A 20,190-nucleotide genomic window follows, 5' to 3' on the forward strand; every position below is an offset into this window, starting at 1 on the left:
ATGTTCCATATGTCGGAAGAATTGGTTTTACCTTCTTGCTGCCCTAATCCCAGACATGACAAAGAAAAGGAGTGGCACTGTCTGGACGTTAGGAGGGCTCTGAGCTATTACATTGAGAGATCAAAACCTTAGAGAAAGTCGGATGCGCTTTTCGTGTCCTTCAGGAAATCACCTAAAGGAAAACAGGTTTCCACAGCTACTCTTAGTAGATGGCTTAAGGGATGCATTATCTTGGCCTATAAGGCTAAAGGGATGGAACCCCCGGAAGGGATTATTGCTCATTCTCTCGGGGGGGGGGGCAGCAACTTTGGTGGCCTACAGGTTTTTTCCTACCTCGGAGACCATTTGTAGAGCGGCCACCACGAAATCCGTTCATACTTTCACTAAACACTATAGAGTGGATAAGTTAGCATCAGCAGAAGCGTCCTTTGGCTGTAGGGTGCTTCAACACACTCTGTAAACGGGGATTTCCCTCCCTTGGGGCACACTGCTCTTTTACGTCCCAAGCGTGAGGACTGTCCCACGTACTGAATCACTGGAGAACGGAAGGTTTCTTTCACTTACCGTGAAGCTTCCTTTCTCGGTGGTTCAGGAGTGGGACAGTCCTGCCCTCCCTTCTTTTGTGAGATGTTCTCTCCGGTTTACAGAGTTAGTGATGAACCGTAATGCGTTACTCCTTTTAGACGTAGTCAGGAAAAGAGGACAGTTTGCGGGTTCTTACTTAGGTTAATCAGTTTGTTGAGTTTTCCCTATGTTTGAGGGAAAAGTTCTTCCTTCTAGTTCCTGTTTGGCGGACGAGGGGTTCGAAGACGACTGGAAGCCTACAGGGGATAAGCCCCTCCCTGCCTGGATCAAAGCCCAGAGCCGACCCTGCGAAGGAGGGTGGAGCTTATTCCAAGCGTGAGGACTGTCCCTCTCCTGAACCACCGAGAAAGGAAGCTTCACGGTAAGTGAAAGAATCCTTCCGTTCTCAGCAAACCACGGCACAGGGCACCTGGAATCCTAGAAGGCAGTCGTGAGTAGTTGTACTTGTGGCTGTACACACACTGGGTATGATTCCAAGTTCAAATCTGCCCTTGAAAAAACCCACCTCCTCTCTTCTTCCCTGTCCTTCCTGCCCATCAAAAACTCATTTGTTTTTTACATTACTTTTTCCCATCGCTTCAATTGTGGTGGAAAGTTACATCTGTATAGTAGCAAAGATAAAGTATTCTGGTTACCTTGAAAGGCTCATGTAGTTCTTATTGTTAGGTGGCAAGGAATGTGGTGGCAGTTGCACATCTTGTTTGGCTAGCAACATTCGTATTCCTTGTATGCTGTAGGCCCTGTTACCTTAAGGGCCAGGGCAAGTTTTGTCCTTGTTTTGTTTCCATGTATCTGCAGGTAAAATTGAATGGCAGAAAAGTCCTAGCTCCTATAAATCATGCGACTGCTTTAGCTGTTGAAACATCCATTCCAGCAGAGACTACAGAACACGTTCAGTCTGCAAACACAGAAGTGTATGAGTCGGTAGGAAAAAATTGTTCTAGTCCTAGTGTCCTGCTATCCCACAAATCTTATTCCCCATTTTTAGCATTCTTTCTTCCCTCTTGGTGTTCTGTATCTGATGCATTTATTTGTCTCTGTTGCTTCCGAATGGTTGTGATCTCACCTTGCTTGTGCTTAGCAAAACTGAAACACTTACACACACACCCCTAATCAGCTCTTGGCCAAACTAATTCTTCAACCTGTTGGGAAATCTCTGTGTAGGTCCAGCTGTCACCCAGCAGTGAAGACACAGGCTTTGCTCACCAGTCCTGTGCTAGGAAGGAAACTGGCACTTCAGCCCCATCCAGGGTTGTTGAGGACCCTCGTTCTGTGGCTGTGCTCACAAAAACGAACCAAATTGAACAGGTAAAAAATGAATAAATTGAAACCTCTTCAGTAGTCTATATGTGTAAAGATTATTTCATTTGTAAACTGCTTTGAACATTGATAAGTAAAAATGGGGTATAAACAATGGCTTGTATCTGGCAAGATCCACTCACAGATCAGATCTCACAGACTGAGACTTTCTGGCTTCCCCCTCCCTCTACTTAGCCCCCTGAAATTCTATTCCTGAGGGTTTGATGACCCTCAGGAACCACATAAATAGTAAGGGTGGTGGTTTGCAGTAAGAAGGGGAAATAGTTGGAAATGGCTTCCTTCCCTCCTGAAGGTAGAAGTGCCCTCAAGTCTTTGGATACAAGCCAATTTAAATAAACAAGGAAAGTTGGACCATTCAAACACTCTGGTGATGATACCATCTTCCGTCCATGTAGCACAGGTTTATCGAAAGGCCAGGGACAGGAGGAAAATTACCCATTTTGAAAGCGGTATCAAGATCCAGTCAGTTTAGGGTCTTGAAAGTATAGAGAGCTGAGGAAACTGAACAGATGTATTTATCTGAAGAAGTGCACATGCATGCAAAAGCTTATACCCAGAATTAAACTTTATTGGTTTTAAAGGTGCCACTGGACTCAAACTTTGTTCAGACCTATTCATTGTAATCCTATGCAGTTATTCTACCCTAAGCCCTTTGCGATCAACAGGCATAGACTTTCGTAAGGATTGAATTGACTGACACCAAAGATTGGGAGACATGAATTCCTCCTTTATCTTTACTGCTTTATTTCTATTCTTTATGTTACTTCCTCTAATGAGCCTTCCTTGGTTAGGCAAATATAAGAGAATCTTTATGCTGCCACTCTTGTGCCCCTATTGAGAAATGAAGACATAAAAGTAACCTGCTGGCAAAGTACATATTTATTCCCTTATTTTAACCCAAATAAATCACACTGATTAATATAGAAATGTGATCTTCAGTCCACATTGGACCATGTAATACAGAACAGTTCCTAGAAAAAGGAATTACAGTTTGAAATAGATTTTCATACATACTGTGGGTTTAGCTGTGTTAGCCATACTCATGTTGTTAGACAAAAATACAAGGTTCCAGTATAATTTAAGGGAACTATTTCATGGAAGTGAGAAGATAACATATTGACTTCATGTCTGACAGCTTGGAATGCATCTAGGGCTTGAATATACATAAGAGTGAAGGTCAACATGTGCCTTCCTTTGCTTCATAGATCCATTTGTGTACTCTGAACTGTTGTAAGGCCTTTCTTTTGAAGTATCTTTTGTTGGCAGACCATCAAACAAAGCCTTAAGGAGTCTTTGTAGGAATATTCTTAAATTTAAAAGCAGTACAACAGTCTTTTTAATAAGGGGATATGGATTACTAGGAATGTATGTGAGGCTTGATAAAGATGGCAGGGGCAGACCTGAATGAATATTTGGAAACAAAACTGTCACTGGAGTCCAGCAGCATGGTTTTTGCTGTACTCTGTTAATCCAAAATAATTACCATCTTTGGGTTTCCTGCCCACAATGTATACTACAGAAGGAATCTTCAGTTCACCTACAACCAGGTACTGAAATTATCTAATACCTATTTTATCACCCTGATTGTGACTATGACAAGATGGCTGGTGATCTTTAGCATATGCCCTGCAGCGATATAAACATACAAGGCAGTGGATTTTTAATGGAAAACCTAACACTCCAGTCTTAAAAAGTTGTTGCTGGAATGGCATTAATCTTCGTAACTGGTGTGGTGACATAAGTATTGCTTACATGTTTGAAGTGTGATATGTTCTCCTGACTACTGCCATCACCAGTGGCTAGCACCATAAAGACTATTTCTGTTCACAGCTAGTATGTAGGGAGAGCTGTGATCTTCAAAGGCAGGTCCTCAAATGTCAGGTTTGCACAAGATCTCTTTATTGACACCATCTTCTTTCCTTTAGGACTATCTGCAGGTCATGCTCAATTTTGCTGTGGTGGCCACTATGCTGTTGCAGAAGGAGCCCTGCATGGAGCAGGCACTGGAAGTAGCACTGCGTGCCAATATGAGAAGTGTTGGGGACTACTATGAAAGCATGCTGAAGAATTTCATTGACAACTATGACTTATCTGAGACCCACTGAAAAGGCATAATGAAAAGATCTGATGGTCAGTGTGGCCAAGGCCCTTTGGAGGACAGAATGAATGGGGTGGGAAGTTGCAGGAGGTTTTTGTTTTAACTAAAAGATTAAATTGGGCACAGCTATGGAGCGGAGATGAGAAGCCCCAGAGTTTGGGCTGCAGCAGCTAGAGGTTGTGGAGGCAGTGGCTAAAAGTCTTGCGACCCTTATTGCTGTACAAAAGGATTAGAGGGGAGTGGGAGAAAGAAGATCAGTCTTTGGTACAGAAGTGTTGTGGCAGGTTCTTGGAAAGTGTTGACTTAAAGGCTTCTGGACAGGTCAGTAACTCCTGTGCAGGAGTAATTGGGATCAGAACAGTAAACTGGTTGTGGCATGCTGCCCTGGTATCAAGACTCCCCATAACATGCTAATTCTGAGCTCTACATTAAGTTCTGACTCCCTCATGCTGTTAAATGCAGAGGGGAATATGTAGGAGGACTCCTGTCCAGTTGAGGAGCCCCCTCATTAACACATTTCTTAAGAGCAAATATGTGTGTGTGTGTGTGTGTGTGTGTTTTGCAAATAATAAAATTTTGAAACAATGCATCTCTTGAAGCTGCCTTTATTTGTGTTAATCAAGTGCTCTATTATAGATACAAGCTCTGACAATTAAGGTTACAATTGTGTAATAATATTTTAGCATCTTTTTAAGGCTGCCATCATTAATCTATTTCTCTCTCCCCCTTCTGAATGCATGTAAGTTAGGAGGCTGAGAGTCTATACAGAATATTAAAGTACAGGTAGTGAGGTCATTTTATTTCACATTCTCCACACTGAAGTCCATCTTATATGTACTGATATTCCAAGAGGATTTGTTTCACTCTGGCTGTGCTGTGCTACCAGCAGGGAGCAGCAGAGAGCTTCCAGTCAGAGAGGCAAATGCGGTAGGTGCAAACATTGAAAAGTTACTGCTGACTGGGCTCAAAGACTTCCAAGTTGTGTTCCCCAGCCTCTGCAGGTATTCACATTTCAACAAAATACTGGGCCTTACTGGACAAGCTGATAAACCTCTGGTTTTCAAATAAATGTTCCTTCCCCCCCCCCTCCATTAGTATGAGGGGTATATATTCATGTCCATGAGCTTTTCCATCCCCAGTTAGCTTGTTCTGTTGTTAAATTATGTCAAAAGGTGCCACTACCAAAAGCAAGCATCATGCCTTAAATAGCAGCAGACTCGGTTGTGCATTTTTAAAAACTGTCTAGTGGATGCAGTTGTTTGCAAAACTCTGAAGTACACAGCTTGACTGAATTACAGAAATGCAAACTCTGCGCCCCTGAAAGTCCTGCTTCCCAAGCCTGCTGTTAAAGCGCACACATACCACCTTTCCTTCCCGAGTCAGCTAGCCTGGACTTGTTAAATCTCTCACTTCATACTTGTAGGAAGAGGGCTTTTTCTTCTCCTCTCTGTTCACACCTTGCTACATAAATGTCTGCTTGTGATGCTACCCTTTCTTCTTTTGCCTGACTCTTTCCGGGTCTCTGGTAGCTTCCCCCAGGAGCTAGGAGATACTGCAGTGTTTGCTGCTTGCTCTGGCTGCCCGTCCTCCTCCTTTGCCAAGTGCCTGCTGCTCCGTAGTGGGGAGAGCAAGATGCCTGGACCCAGGCTTTGGGATTGGTGTCCCGAAAAAGAAGCCCTCTGGCTCAGAGTCAGAATCGGAAGATGATGAGCAAGTAGGGCACCAAGTGTCATCTTGTTCCTGCACAGGTTCCAGCTCACCAGTGCCAGCTCCACCCAGCCCCTCTGGAAAGTCCATGATCAGTGCCGATGCATCCAAGGCTGTGGAGAGACAGCTTCTAGAGTGGTCGTCTCCAACCTGTTGCCAGGATGCCTGTGGGAGAGTGTCCTCTTGGATGGAGCTCTGCTCTACTTCTAGAGGATGTGGAGAATCAGCTAGTGGTTCAAGTTCGTCAAGCTGAGGGGAGACTGATTTGTTCCTGAAAACAACTTCCTCCTCCTTGCTGGTGAACTCTGGAAGGAGGGATGAGGAATTCCCAGATGTATGTAGCCGTTCTGTTACTGTGCAGGGAAAGAATGAAAATTCATATGTCTACTGGAAAAGCCTGTAAAGTACAGTGCTGCTAGTAGCAAATGAGTTTGCATATCCCACAGACTTCCACAATATCTCCCAATTCTATATTAAGGGCAGGTTTTGTACTGTTTGCATGCAATTATGGTACCATCTCCTTTTCACTAATTATTTCTCAAGCCTCTTCTGTGGGGTGCTAACGACTTCCAGGAGGGGTTTTTTCCATACATAAATGCCTTCCCCTGTGCAAATGTGCATGGTGTACAGACTTTACCACTGCCCTGAGCCTGCTTTGGCAGGGAGGACAGGGTATAAATCAAATAAATAAATTGAAACTTGTCAGACACAAACACAAACTTCTCCTTTCATTTGAGCTTGGCCTGGTTAACTGCTACAAACTAATAAAGATTCGACACTTAAGTGTCAGCAGAAGCTTAAATACGCGACTCTTCTCTCATTAGAGATATAAGACAAGATACTAGGGAGCCTCCTGTTTCTATGAGGAGCTCTTTCTAGTTCCCCATTTCTGAAGGCCTTACCTTCTGCCGTTTGTTCACATGCATCACTGTTGGTTCTTGGTGCTGCAAAGGAGCAACTTGGGCTTCTGTTTTTGGCTCTAGATATGGGTGTGGAGTCGGGGGAAGGAGCTGAGATGAAAGCAGAGTCTGAGGAATCTGAGCCTGTGGATGACAGCGCTGACTCCTTCTCCAAGCTGCAGGCCTCAGAACAAAACAGAAGGCCACAGCGAGTTGTGATCAGCTGGCCTAGTAATGCTTTCTTGCAAAGGCTGCAGCAGAAACAGGAGCCTGTGGCATGCCAGTGCTGACCTTGGAGGCTGGCCTGCTCACTGTCAACACCTGTGAGTGGAGAACAAGTCATTACAAGAGTAATGTCATATTAACAGAATGCTAAATGTAGTTAAGCATGGTAGCTTCCTGGGTACGTTGCAGGTTCCCAGTCTGAATGGGGAAAATTGTGGGGGCAGATAGAGAGGAGGAGGCCTAGGATCCAGATGTTAAGAGCAGGAACAGCTCTTTAGCCACCTGTCTCTTAAACTAGGCTTCAGTTTCTAGATACAGTCCCTTAAAGAATTACTTGCCCCTAGAGCTGACCACACAATATGCTGATGCCTTCTGTTAAGTTGGTCGTTTCCCCCAATTGCCAAATCATGTATCAACAAATGCTTTCCACCAAGAACCTCTTACCTGATTTCAAACTAAACCTTACTACCAATCTGCTTTTTCCAGCCCTGAAATGTGAGACACATTGAAATAAATCTAGTACTGCTGAAGCGCCTCTAAGGAAAGAAAGGACTGGTGGAGGGTAGTTATGATAGAAGCATACAAACAGGAACTGTGTGGAGAAAAGAGAATGGAGATACTTTCTTACTTCTCCAGGGGAATTTATTAGAAGAAACAAGAGAACTATTTCTTCATGGATTTAATTGCCACAAAATGATAGCTTTAAAAAAGGATTATTAATTTTATTCATGTTATAACACCTTTCTCACTAAGACTCAAGGCGGATTACATAATGTAAGTCAGTAGTGGATGGTCCAGGCCAGCCCAGTCTTGTCAGATCTCGGAAGCTGAGCAGGGTCAGCCAGGTTAGTATTTGGATGGGAGACCTCCAAGGAAGTCCAGTTTCAGGTTCATAGAAGTTGAAGAACCCCATTGCCTAGATGCCAGTACTAAAGCAATTTATCTGATTATTTATATATTCCTTCTTGGAAATTGAAAAAGAGTAGCATGTTTCAGAATAAGGCCCCTGTGACAAGCCGTTTCTGTCAACTGAGGGGACCCACACAGCTTCCTATGATTTTTAGGGAACTAGGTTTGTGTTAAATCATAAACCTTCCCTCAGTTATCAGATGTTCTAAAGGTAGCGAGTGTCTAGGCTTTGGGTTTGCTGCTGTGAGGTAAGTATTGTGGTGTACAAGTACAATATGGAGGTCACTGAGGCAGGAATTACATATTAACAACAAAGAAGATGTATTTATTTACAAGCAGGTTTCCAGGAATAGATCAGCAGCACAGGTCTCCGGATAGACAAAAGAGAAACCTGGCTGAGGCACATTAATTCAGAGAGTAGTTTCCGTTTTCTTTAATACTTTCCAGCATAAACACACCCCTAGCACTCCCCTAGGCTTGAGTGGCTGCTTTCCCCTTCAGGGGCAGGGCAGCCTTCTGTCCGTCACAACATCTAATAAACAATCTAATAGGACTAGGATCAGATACATTCATGAAGCCTGTCTGACACTGTTAGCTCTTGTAGCTACTAGCCAAGAGAATCTAATATTCAGACAAAAGTCTGTCTTAGTGTTCAGTCTCCAGCAACAGCTAAACTGATCCCCTTGGAAGATAAAGAGCTGTCTGTTTTAGGCAGCCAACCTTTGTTTTTATCTCCAGCATTTGGTAACTAAAGGCATATTAAGCATGAGTGTTTTCTTTATTGCCAAGGGATAATCTCCATTAAAATTTCCTTGCGAGTCTCCCAGAGGCATCTGCCCAATTTATATAAATCCTATATAATCTTATTCTGCAACGCAATTCTTGTGTTTTAGCCCTTCAACCCTGCTATTATGCGAGGCACATTAATTCAGAGAGTAGTTTCAGTTTTCTTTAATACTTTCCAGCATAAACAGGCTTTTTACCAATTAGCCACTAGGTTGGATCCTAAAAAACACACAGGATTCCGCCCACACCAGCCTGCCCTTTCCCAAGAGTCAGACTAAATGGCACCAGGTCTGCTCATTGCCAGAGACAGGCCTAACAGTTGGGTACTCCATTCTCTGTCAGAAGAGCCAAGCCACTCTGCCACACTACCAAGCAGAGCTACCCTTCACTCTGCCTGCTCTTTTCCTGAGCCAGACTTGAGCTCTCCCTGCTCTCTCCCTGAGGCAGAACTGAACTCAACTTCTGCTGTGTTTCCCTCAAACATTCCACACACACCCCTAGCACTTTCCTAGGCTTGAGTGGCTGCTTTCCCCTTCAGGGGCAGGGCAGCCTTCTGTCCGTCACAACATCTAATAAACAATCTAATAGGACTAGGATCAGATACATTCATGAAGCCTGTCTGACACTGTTAGCTCTTGTAGCTACTAGCCAAGAGAATCTAATATTCAGACAAAAGTCTGTCTTAGTGTTCAGTCTCCAGCAACAGCTAAACTGATCCCCTTGGAAGATAAAGAGCTGTTTGTTTTAGGCAGTCAACCTTTGTTTTTATCTCCAGCATTTGGTAACTAAAGGCATATTAAGCATGAGTGTTTTCTTTATTGCCACAGGATAATCTCCATTAAAATTTCCTTGTGAGTCTCCCAGAGGTATCTGCCCAACTGTTTTACAGTCCTATATAATCTTATTCTGCAAGGCAATTCTTTTGTTTTAGCCCTTCAACCCTGCTATTATGCAACATCCAGGACAGTAATGCACAGGGCTTTTTTCTGGGGGAATGTACCAGAACAGAGTTCCGGAACCTCTTCGACAAAATTCTTTTTGAAATGTTTAAAAGTTTATGAGTTTTCAGTGTACAGACTGAAAACTTCATTTCCCTCTTGAGAGTTACAGCACCTCTTTTTCCAAAGAAAATGTCCTGGTAATACAAGTTTACAGAATTCCATTATTTTGTGAAATAATATAGCAGTAATTCTAAGGGAGATGAAGATTTTGAATGAATGTGTGAGAGTTTGGAGTTCTTTGAGAAACTGAACAAGCATGTAGACAACTGACCCGGTAGACATTATATACCTGGACTTTCAAAAGGCTTTTGACAATGTACCTCGCCAAAAGCTCTTGAGTAAACAGTCATGGGATAAGAGGTCAAGTTCTCTTATGGGCTAAAAATTGGTTAAATGACAGGAAGCAAAGAGTAGGAATCAATGGACAGTTCTCACAACGGAGAGAAGTAAGCAGTGAGGTCCCACAAGGATTGGTATTGGGGCCAGTACTATTTAATTTATTCATCAATGATCTGGGACTAGGGGTGAGTAGTGTAATGGCCAGGTTTACAGATGACACAAAAATTATTCAGGATGGTGAAAACCAAGGCTGACTGTGAAGAGCTCCAAAAGGACCTCCATGAATTGGGTGAGTGGGCAACAGTGTGGCAAATGAAGTTCAATTTTGGTAAGTGTAAGGTGATGCACACTGGGACAAAAAATCCCAGCTTCAAGTATAGACTAATGGAGACTGAACTTGCTGAGTCCGAGAGGGGTCAATATCTTGGGGTCATAGTGGATAGCACAATTAAAGTAACAACCCAGTGTGCTGCAGCAGTGAAAAAGGCAAAGTCTATGTGAGGGATGATTAGAAAAGGGATTGAGAATAAAACAGATTATATTGTAATGCTGATATTGTAATGCCCCTGTATAGCCCTATGATGCAGCCTCATTTGGATTACTGTGTACAGTTCTGGTCACCGTATCTCCAAAAGGATATTGCAGAGTTGGAAAAAGTACAGAGGAGGCAACCAAGATGATTCAGGGGCTGGAACACCTTCCCTATGAGGAAAGGCTGAAGAGTCTGAGATGTTTCAGTTTAGAAAAGAGATGATTAAAGGGGAACATGACAGAGGTTTATAAAATTATGCATGGTGTAGGGAGAGTTGACAAAGAGAAAATGTTCTCCTCCCAAAAAAGTAGAACTCAAGGGCATCCAATGAAACTGATGGGTAGTAGGCAATGCTCCCTCTAGGCTGTGGAGTCTTGTGAGCAAAAATTCTACTTTGTGAGCTACTAGCATTAAAGTTGTGAGCAAGCGATTTGGTTACTGCACAAATTAGTCTGCTCTGGAGCCACCCTTCCTGAGCTAAGACAAAACTGTGAGCGGGAGGCTAAAAAACTGAGAGCTAGCTCACAATAAGTCATCTTAGAGGGAACACTGGTAGTAGGTTCAGGATGAATAAAAGGAAACACTACTTTACACAGAGTGATTAAAATGTGGAATTAGCTGCCAGAGGATGTAATTATGGCCACAGGAATAAACAGCTTTAATAGGGGATTAGATAGATTCATGGAGGATAAGTATCAATGGCTATTAGCCATGGTGACTGAGGGGAACCTCCACATTCAGAGGCAGTAATCCTCTGAATCCCAGAGCCAGGAGGCAACATCAGTGGAAGGCCTCGGCCTCTATGCCCCGTTGTTGGCCCTCTGGAGGAACTGGTTGGCCACTGTGTGAGACAGGATGCTGGACTAGATGGATCATTGGTCTGATCCAGCAGGGCTCTTATTTTCTTATGAAGGAAAGATGGGGCTGCAAACTCTTGAAAGGGGGCCTAGGTGATGAACAGGCATGAGCTGGCTCTTCTGTTGTATCTGAGCCAGTTGCTAAGTTCTGGAGGGGGGAATGCATGACCTATGTTTTCACACAATCATTCAGCTGAGTGAGGCCAGTGTCACGCTTTCTTGATGTCTTTTATAAGTAGGATGCCTGTAGCCACAGCACATTCAGCATTTTTCTCAAGACCACAAGCACCCAGGACCTACCAATAATCTCTCCACAGGCTTGACAGACATCTGCATAAAGACTCTCGAAACAGGCACAGCAGTAGGGCTGGCCACCCTTCATAACATACCGCCGTGCCCCCAGGGGCAAGTCACACTCCAGGCAGCAGAAGTGCTCTTCATGCCAGCACAGGCCTTCAGCCTCCATGCACTCCAAGGTGAAGATCAGCTGAAGAGACAGAGTGATATCCCAGATTGCACATATCAAAACTCAAGATGGAAGCACAGCACACATTGTTGTCTTTGGAGACCACCTGGCTTCTTACATACAGGTAACATCCACAAAACCTTGTAACACTGGTGTGATTTCCAGCCACTTACCGGCTTTAAAATTTGTTCCATTTAGCAAAAGCTATGATTACTCCTCATTGTGTTTAAAAAAAGAACCTGAACTCATGACTTCCTGATGGAGCAGGATGTGGACCTGGCGTGCGTGACCGAGATCTGGGTAAGAGATGGGGAGACAGTTGCTCTCTCCCAGTTGGCTCTGCCCGGGTTCTCAGTCCTTCACCGATCTCTGGCTATGGAGAGGGGGGGTGGAGTGGCTCTGTTCGTTCGGGAGGCTTACTCCTTCAGGGCGCTCCTGGCTTTGAGGCTCACAGGCATTGAGTGTGCTGGCTTTGTGTGGGAAGCCGTGGAGAGTTTGGCTGTTTGGTTGGTGTACTTGACCACCCAACGCACCGCTTGACAGCCTGTCAGCCCTGGTGGAGGCCATGTCGGGCTGGGCATTGGAGCACCCTAGACTGATAGTCCTGAGTGACTTCAATGTCCATGCCGACGATGCGGCTTCCTCACAGGCAGTGGACCTGGTGTCGTCCATGGCGGTGCTAGGACTCTCCCAATATGTAACGGCCCCCACACACCGAGCCAGTCACACGCTTGATCTGATCTTCGCGGCAGGGGTTACAGTGGACCGGATTACTGCTACGGCAGTTCCATGGTCGGACCACCATGCCCTGAAGGCCCGAGTGAATGTGTCACCCCAACCCTGTTTGGGTGGCGAGCGTATTTTAGCTTGCCCGCGGAGCCAAATGGACCCAGTGCGGCTTCAGATGGCTCTTCGGGATCCTATGCCCCCTGGCGGCTCATTAGATGAGCTAGTCGAGGACTGGCAAGGCTGACTCTCGACAGCCATTGACAAGATCACTCCCAGACACCCTCTGCGCCCGCGCACTAGGCTGGCTCCCTGGTATACCCAGGAGCTGAGGCTGATGAAGCGAAGGCTTAGATGGCTAGAGAGACAGTGGCAGCGTGCTCATGACGAAGCAACAAGAGCATCTTATAGGACATTTATGAGATCCTATGAGGTGGCAGTCAAAGCTGCGAAGAGGGAGTTCTATGCAGCCACGATTGCGTCTGCAAGCTCGCGCCCGGCACAATTGTATAGAACGATTCAGTCTTTAACGGTTCTGCCACAGGGCAGACAAAACATTAAGGAATTGGATATCGGCTGTGAGGCTTTTGCGAGCTATTTTGCAGATAAAGTCTTGTCGCTCCACCGCGACCTCCCTGCCACAGTTGAGACAGTGAGCGAACTCAAGGCTCCTAGCACATCTTCTGGTCCCATTCTGGATTATTTCAGTCCACTCAGCCTACAGGAAGTTGACACATTGATCTCAACTGTACGCCCAACCACATGCAAACTTGACCCGTGCCCCTCCTGGCTAATTAAAGCTGGCCATGAGGGGTTTTGAGGTGCTCTCAGGGATATTATAAACAAGTCCCAAGGAAGCGCCCTCTCCTTAAAAAACCATCTCAGGATCCAGCCAAATTGGCTAATTACTGGCCGGTTTCCAATTTGCCTTATTTGGGCAAACTAATTGAGAGGGCGGTGGCAATACAGTTGCAGAGCTTTCTGGATGACACTTCCATGTTAGATCCTTTCCAGTCCAGCTTTCGCCCAGGCCATGGGACAGAGACAGTACTGGTCGCCCTCACAGATGACCTCCGGAGGCACCTGGATCGGGGCGGGACGGTGGTGCTGCTGTTGTTAGACCTGTCAGCGGCGTTCAACACGGTCGACCACCAGCTGCTCGCCTGCCACCTTGCCAACATGGGAATTCAGGGGCTTGCCAAGCAATGGCTTGTCTCCTTTCTCCAAGGTCAGGGACAAAGGGTGGCTATTGAAGAGCAGCAGTCCCGAAGGCACCCACTAGTATGTGGTGTGCCCCAAGGGGCTGTGCTCTCCCCAATGCTATTTAACATCTATATGCGCCCCCTTGCCCAGATTGCCCGGAGGCATGGGCTGGAATGTCACCAATATGCGGATGACACCCAGCTCTATCTGATGTTGGGTGGTCAGTCTGACTCTACCCCAGAAAACCTGGACCGGGCGTTACAGGACATGGCTGGATGGCTTAGACTGAGTTGCCTGAAATTGAATCCGACGAAGACAGAGGTCCTGTGCCTGATTCAGAGAGGTACGGGGGTAGGGATCCCACTCCCAGCCTTTGGTGGGGCACTGTTGGTGCCAGCGCCGAGGATCAGGAGCTTGGGAATGCTCCTGGATGCTTCCTTAACAATGGAGGCCTAGGTAGCAGCCGCTGCCAAGGCAGCCTTCTACCATCTTCGGCTGATTAAGTAGTTGGTTCCCTTCCTCGAACGCAATGATCTGGCTGCAGTGATCCATGCTATGGTCACCTCGAGGTTGGACTACTGTAATGCTCTCTACATGGGGCTGCCCTTGGTGCAACTCTGGAAGCTGCAGCTGGTGCAGAATGCAACGGCCAGGCTGTTGATGGGTCTCCCTAGGTGGGAGCACATCCAGCCTGTGCTAAAAGCATTGCACTGGCTGCCAACAGCATACCGGATTCGCGTCAAGGTGCTGTTTTTGACCTTTAAAGCCCTTTATGGTCAGGGACCGGCCTACCTGAGGGACTGCCTTTCCCCGCATGTTCCCCAGAGAGCACTGCAATCAGGATCTCAAAACCGCCTGGCCCTCCCTGGTCCGAAGGCCGCAAGTTTGACATCGACAAGGACCAGGGCATTCTCTCTGGCAGCCCCGTCTTATTGGAATCAGCTCCCTAGTGAGATCAGGGCCCTGCGGGACTTTCCGCAGGGCCGTGAAAATTGAGCTTTTTAGACAGGCACACCCATAGGAGCGGCCTCTTACCAGCTGTGCCCTGTGTGGACTCAGACTCAGTGTGGTGTGACCTAGCACAGTGGCATCGCTGAACGTGTCTCAAATTGCACTTTACTGTTTTGTATCGCCATCGATATTAACTGCTCTTTACTGTTGTGTAGCGCCACCGATTTTAATTGATTGATTAATTGATGTACCTGTAATTTTATATGATGTACATTGTCTTATTAGTTTTATGGGAGCTGCCCTGAGCCCGCCTTGGCGGGGAGGGCGGGGTAAAAGTCAAATCAATCAATCAATAAAATAAATAAAATAAATTAATGTAAAATATGTATGTTTATATTTAGTTTACATCTTCTATTTATGGAAAGGGTCCAGGAACTCTACAGAGCACTGAAACCTCATTCTGTGCTATTGCAGGTCTTGTTTCACCCCTGTAAGACTGAAATGTCATCAACCAGTACCTTTTCAAACGGAAACCAGAATCTCATATTTGCAGAAGCATAGAACACATAGTACTAACCTCACATCTTGAGTATACCTACCACACATTTCATATAGCTGATGGAATAGGTTTCCGCATATAGCTGGTTATCCCTCAATGAATGTTAGTCTTCAAGGTACCACATTGCTTTTTGTATTAAATGTGGGAGGATCCTCCAGTTTAAGAGTCCTTCCAAGGGCTGTTTACAGGCAGCATGTGGCCAGAAACCTTGCAGTCCCTGGGAGGATTTCTGGGGGGTATTTTGCAGCTTGTCCTGACCAGAGCCAGGGTAGTGGCTTAAGCCCATCACAGCTGTAAGGTAGTGTCTTGAAGATGCCCTAATTAAGTGCGGCCGTTCATTCATTTACAAAAGCAAAAGTATCATTGTCCCATGCAGAATATTTTTTGTGCGTACCTGATCACATGAAGCACACCGTGGACGGAAGAATTCTGCATGATGTCGTCCGCAGTAGATTTTCCCATCCCGATGAAAGTAGATGAGCTCCACAAGAGGCTGAAGACAGATGTGACAGACAAAGCAGGCTGGATGCCAGCAGCACTGCTCTCCCAGTTTGGATGCCAAAATACCCTGTTCACCTGTGTTTATCTTCTTACCACACTGCAAACCAAGCAGACAGCATTTCTTTAAAGTGCTTACATGTCTGCCCTTCCTAAATGACAACACTGGAACACCTTGCACTCTAGGTTGTACATTTTTTGTAGTAAGAAAATCCTATCTGAAGACTGATTTCTGTAACCTGTACAAATCTGTACAAATCATGCACTATTTTGCATAATTCTGCCATGTTGCTATTTCCATAATTTATTCTAGTTTTGTTTGTCATGGGATTGGGAAAGACACTGAAGTTCTACTCCCTTCCACAAAAAATATCTTCAGCCACCTCTTGGCTTCTGAGTTTCAGGAGGCATTGCCCACATCCTTTCAAGCATATTGTCCCACCATTGCCCATGCACTGTTATCTTTTCAGCCCGAACAAATAAAAACATGCTTTGCTTTTTAAAAATGAAAACTGAAATTCTTGGGAAGCTAAATTCTGCAGCAAGAAGAGAGACAGCTCACACAGCCTTACTTGGGATCTTTATGGAGATGTGATGTACTAAATTATTCTTAGAGGAAAAATCCACCTTGTCGTTCCAATTTTTTTAGTGAGACTGTTTTTGTTTAGCTGCTTTAAAAGTGTTTGACATTTCTGTTGTAGCATATACTGCATATACAGAAATACAATAACTGCAGTTTTGGGAGCCACATGTCTAATGGTAACAAATGAAATTGCTGTATTTTGGGGTTTTTTAAAAAAACACACACCACATTTCTACATAATTTCAGTCCCCATGCTAATACAGGGAAAGCAAAGCTAAAACTCAGTACCAAGCTTCACAGTAGTGCAGTCTTGAAGATACCTGTGCCCAGTAACAAACTGTAGCCGGCTTACCTTTTTGCAGAAACAGCCATGGGTTGTAGAAGATACCAAGCATGTAACACCCTGGCCCAGTGATTCCTGCCGCCGCTGTGCAGCAAATGTTCGCAGCTGCTCCCTTTCCTCTTCCCCAATGGACGGGCAGTATTTCTCCTTGAATAAAAGCAGAAGACAGCATTATAGTACTGGATTTATTAGCACAGTTTTGCACAAAGAGCATGAGGTAGATGCTCCAAAACCCCATTCATGGAGGCTATATGTATTTGTTACAAGTTCTGTCCTGATGGATAAAGATACATCACCATAGCCACAGGTCTGCACTGTCAGGCAGGCTGTGCTTAGAGAGAGAATTTGTTATCTAGGAAGATCAACCAGTCCTCAGACTCTTGAATACTAACTGTTGGGTTTTCTGGCCTTTTTCTCTAAGCAGCTGCCCACTCTGGGAGGCATCATTGAACTGAAACAATGTTGTACTCTTATATTCATTCAAAAAACCACACATCTGCAATTCTGTGGGAAAGCCATTAAGCTGTGTGGGTTGACTCTGGTTAAAACTGGGGAGAGGCTCAGTGCAAATAAAAGTTCATATCAGGCCAAGCCACTGCAGAAGGACTGACAGTGTTGAAAGGTTTATTACTGAAGTAGGAGGTGTGCCCAAATTCTACATGTGGGATGGAAAAACAAAGCTTAATGGCTTTTTAGCCAAGGGATGCACAAGGCAAGATGGCCTAGTTCAGCCTTGATGAGGCAAAGTCTTACATTGCAGTCTTGTGGTGGCAGTTGCTGAAGAAGAGCTCTGATGTGGAGCCGATTTGGAAAGGTAGCAGGGACTGCATTGAACGACTGAGAACCAAAGTGTATTGCCACCTATGAAAACAAACACAATAGAGAAGTTAAGGATGGTAGAGCTGTGATTTCTCTAGGGGACAGATGGCTGCCTGCACTGCCATCCACAAGGCAGACCTAACAGAGGGTGAGAGATTTGTCTTATGGGAAAGGATGATGTCCAGGCCTCCTGAAGCCTAAGGAAAAGGTACTGGCAAAACATAGAAAATCTAGTTTAGCATTTATCTATACTTATATCCAGGCCTCAGTTACTCTAAAGCTAGCTCTTCTCGGTTCTATGTATATCCAACCAAGCCGTGTTGTGTACTGCCAGGTTTACCCTACTGATTCTGTCTTTCTCATCTTCAGTCCTTTTCTTCATCTTGCCTGGAATCAATACTTACATAACAGAAAAGGGAAGACAACTATCATAGCAGTACCTGAACAGGCAGCCATGAAAAAGGTCTGGCTGTTTCTGATTTCTAGATCAAGAATGTAGCCGAAGCATCCATACCATCCTTACTGATGGCTGCAGCTCCATGGGGACATGAGGAGAAAGGCTAACAGCCTCACTCCAACAAGCTCCCATGGTCCTTCCAGGAGAAGCTTTTGTAACACAGTCTTCATATAATTATATGGGGGGAGAGGTGGGGGGCGCGCGGCTCAGTGGAATAGCCTCTGCCTTGTATGCAGAAGAACCCATGTTCAATCCCTCACTACTCCAGTTAAAGATTTTGTTAGTAAGTGACGTGAAAGCCCTCTGCCTGACATCTTGGACAGCAAGCTGTCAGTCTGAGTAGACAATATTGACTGTGATGGACCAATGGTCTGATTCAGTATAAAGCAGCTTCATGTGTGTAGCCATGTGTTCAACTACCTCTGCCGGGGGGATTTCTGTAGCAAGTCCTATGTAATCTTCCAGGGCACAGCCAGAATCACTGTCTGAAGAAGAAGCAGGTAGAAGGGCAGGTAGGGCAGAAATGCATGGAGCCTTCTCTCTCTGGAACCATGTAGAGCTCGGTAGGGACATCCGCAGAAAGAAGATGCTGGAAAAGAGAGTCTATGTGAGGATATCCCTTTGTGTAGAAGGAGCCTGATGCCTGGTTCACACTTGCAGGAGACCTGAGGTGGCAGAATGAAGAGAGGGGGAAAGCGTTTGTGTGTGTTTTAAATTTGCATAGAGCTTATGCAAAGGAACATTCAAAGCTGGAATTTAGCCCACTGGATCTTGTGCAAATATCTTTACACTACTGCTGCTTAGAACCTTACAGATATAAAGTGCACCCTAACACTGAGTTAACAGCTAGTCCTTCTTCTTCCTTTGTCGCACACCAGCATTTTACCTTGTGGGATAAAAATGATGTTACGATGTATGAAGATCAACAATCTATACCAAAGCTATACACATCTTGGTCAAGATTAATAGTTGATGACTTTCTATTGGCAGTGGGACAATACATCCTACCATCTCAGTCTCTGGCATGCATGAACCAGGTCAAATTAACATTAATTCCACACCCTATCTAAATTCCCTGCCCACATAGATACTCTGCATATGCCCTTGGAAAAGTCTCCAATTCTTTTGTGTGCCTTATGCAGACAACAGGAAGTAGCACTGAGTAATGTACGAGCATTTAACACTAGAGCAGGATCTTCTGTTTTCCAGTAAGAGTTCTGGGCGGTGGCGGCAGGGAGGAATGGGATGTAGAAATGTAATGGACAACATATTGCCCTAGAGGAAGACTGAACAGCTGCATGGCAACCCCTTCTAAAATGATGTAATTTTTCATTCACTACGAGCTTTTTTCTTATCTATTTTATTAGCATTCCTGCCAACATGCAAATATGGTCATATTCTACAGGCACAACACATACTGGCAGCTGTCTGAAAAGCTAAGTACAGCTATTCTGTTTGAACTTGCAAGGGGTGTAGATTTCTGTTGCTACTACATGCTCTTATCATATGTACATTATGCAACTCAAGGTACTCTTGCATTAAATTACTAATTTACTCCTATTGCAAAACTGGGGATTTTTCCCCTAGTTGTTGGGCTAAGGGAGAAAGTAACTAGGGTGAAAAGACAGATGGAGCAATACATCACTGAACAGAAGCAGCAAGTCCATGGATGAATTGGCATTTAAGCCTCGATCTTCCACAGTAGACTGTGCTGGATCTCATAAAAACCTATTAAGGACCCAAATGTAGGCTGGTAGCAGTATAGTTTCATCCATAAAAGCACAGAAATATCTCCCTTATATATAAAAGCCGAATGGTGATGGCACTTCTCTAGAACATTCCACGCGCTCCAGAATTGGTTGGCGCCCTGGTGTGTCAGTCAGAATCTGTCCCTATCCACTGGCTGCCTTGCTTGAGTCTCGCCTCCAACATTCTAAACAGTTTGCTGTTCCTCTCCCCCCCATAGCCAGTCAGAACACAGAGGTTATTTGCATATGCAGCCTCATTGGCCTTTGCCTCGGAACACAGAGGTCGTTTGCATATGCAACTTGATTGGCTTTTGCCTCTAACATTCTAAACAGTTTGCTGTTCTGAGGTAAAATGTGTCCAATCTCCAGGTGAGGGCTGGAGATCACTCAGAATTACAACTGCTTTCCAGATGGCAGAGATCAGTTCCCCTGGAGAAAATGGTGGGCTCTGTATCCTTATATGCTGCTGAGGTGGCCCCCGTATGACAGCCAATGTGACATAGCAGTCAGGGCTTCAGAGCACGGGAGAGGCTGCAGGTGTGTGGGGGGTAGAAAGCTGAAGAGTGAGGGGGAAATAAA

General features: G+C 45.1%; 2 protein-coding genes across 2 annotated transcripts in view; one reads left to right on the forward strand and one right to left on the reverse strand.

Annotated features, from left to right (window-relative positions):
• LOC107107321 (serine/arginine repetitive matrix protein 2-like) overlaps positions 1-4,464 on the forward strand; it is a 47,951-nt gene extending 43,487 nt beyond the window's left edge. The window contains exons 15-17 of the mRNA XM_015407602.1: positions 1,384-1,509; positions 1,750-1,893; positions 3,831-4,464. Coding sequence (XP_015263088.1) covers positions 1,384-1,509; positions 1,750-1,893; positions 3,831-4,010 — 450 coding nt within the window. The 3' untranslated portion in view covers positions 4,011-4,464. The remainder of the gene's footprint in view (positions 1-1,383; positions 1,510-1,749; positions 1,894-3,830) is intronic.
• Positions 4,465-4,638: 174 nt separating this feature from the next.
• Positions 4,639-20,190, reverse strand: part of PRICKLE4 (prickle planar cell polarity protein 4) — a 36,393-nt gene continuing 20,841 nt past the window's right edge. The window contains exons 2-8 of the mRNA XM_015407603.1: positions 18,284-18,452; positions 17,341-17,448; positions 16,597-16,734; positions 15,558-15,761; positions 11,559-11,745; positions 6,613-6,930; positions 4,639-6,063 (exon numbers count right to left, since the gene is read on the reverse strand). Coding sequence (XP_015263089.1) covers positions 5,546-6,063; positions 6,613-6,930; positions 11,559-11,745; positions 15,558-15,761; positions 16,597-16,734; positions 17,341-17,448; positions 18,284-18,436 — 1,626 coding nt within the window. The 5' untranslated portion in view covers positions 18,437-18,452 and the 3' untranslated portion in view covers positions 4,639-5,545. The remainder of the gene's footprint in view (positions 6,064-6,612; positions 6,931-11,558; positions 11,746-15,557; positions 15,762-16,596; positions 16,735-17,340; positions 17,449-18,283; positions 18,453-20,190) is intronic.

The sequence above is a fragment of the Gekko japonicus genome, unplaced genomic scaffold, assembly GCF_001447785.1.
Source record: "Gekko japonicus isolate JY-2015 unplaced genomic scaffold, Gekko_japonicus_V1.1 scaffold1348, whole genome shotgun sequence".
Classification (NCBI taxonomy): domain Eukaryota; kingdom Metazoa; phylum Chordata; class Lepidosauria; order Squamata; family Gekkonidae; genus Gekko; species Gekko japonicus.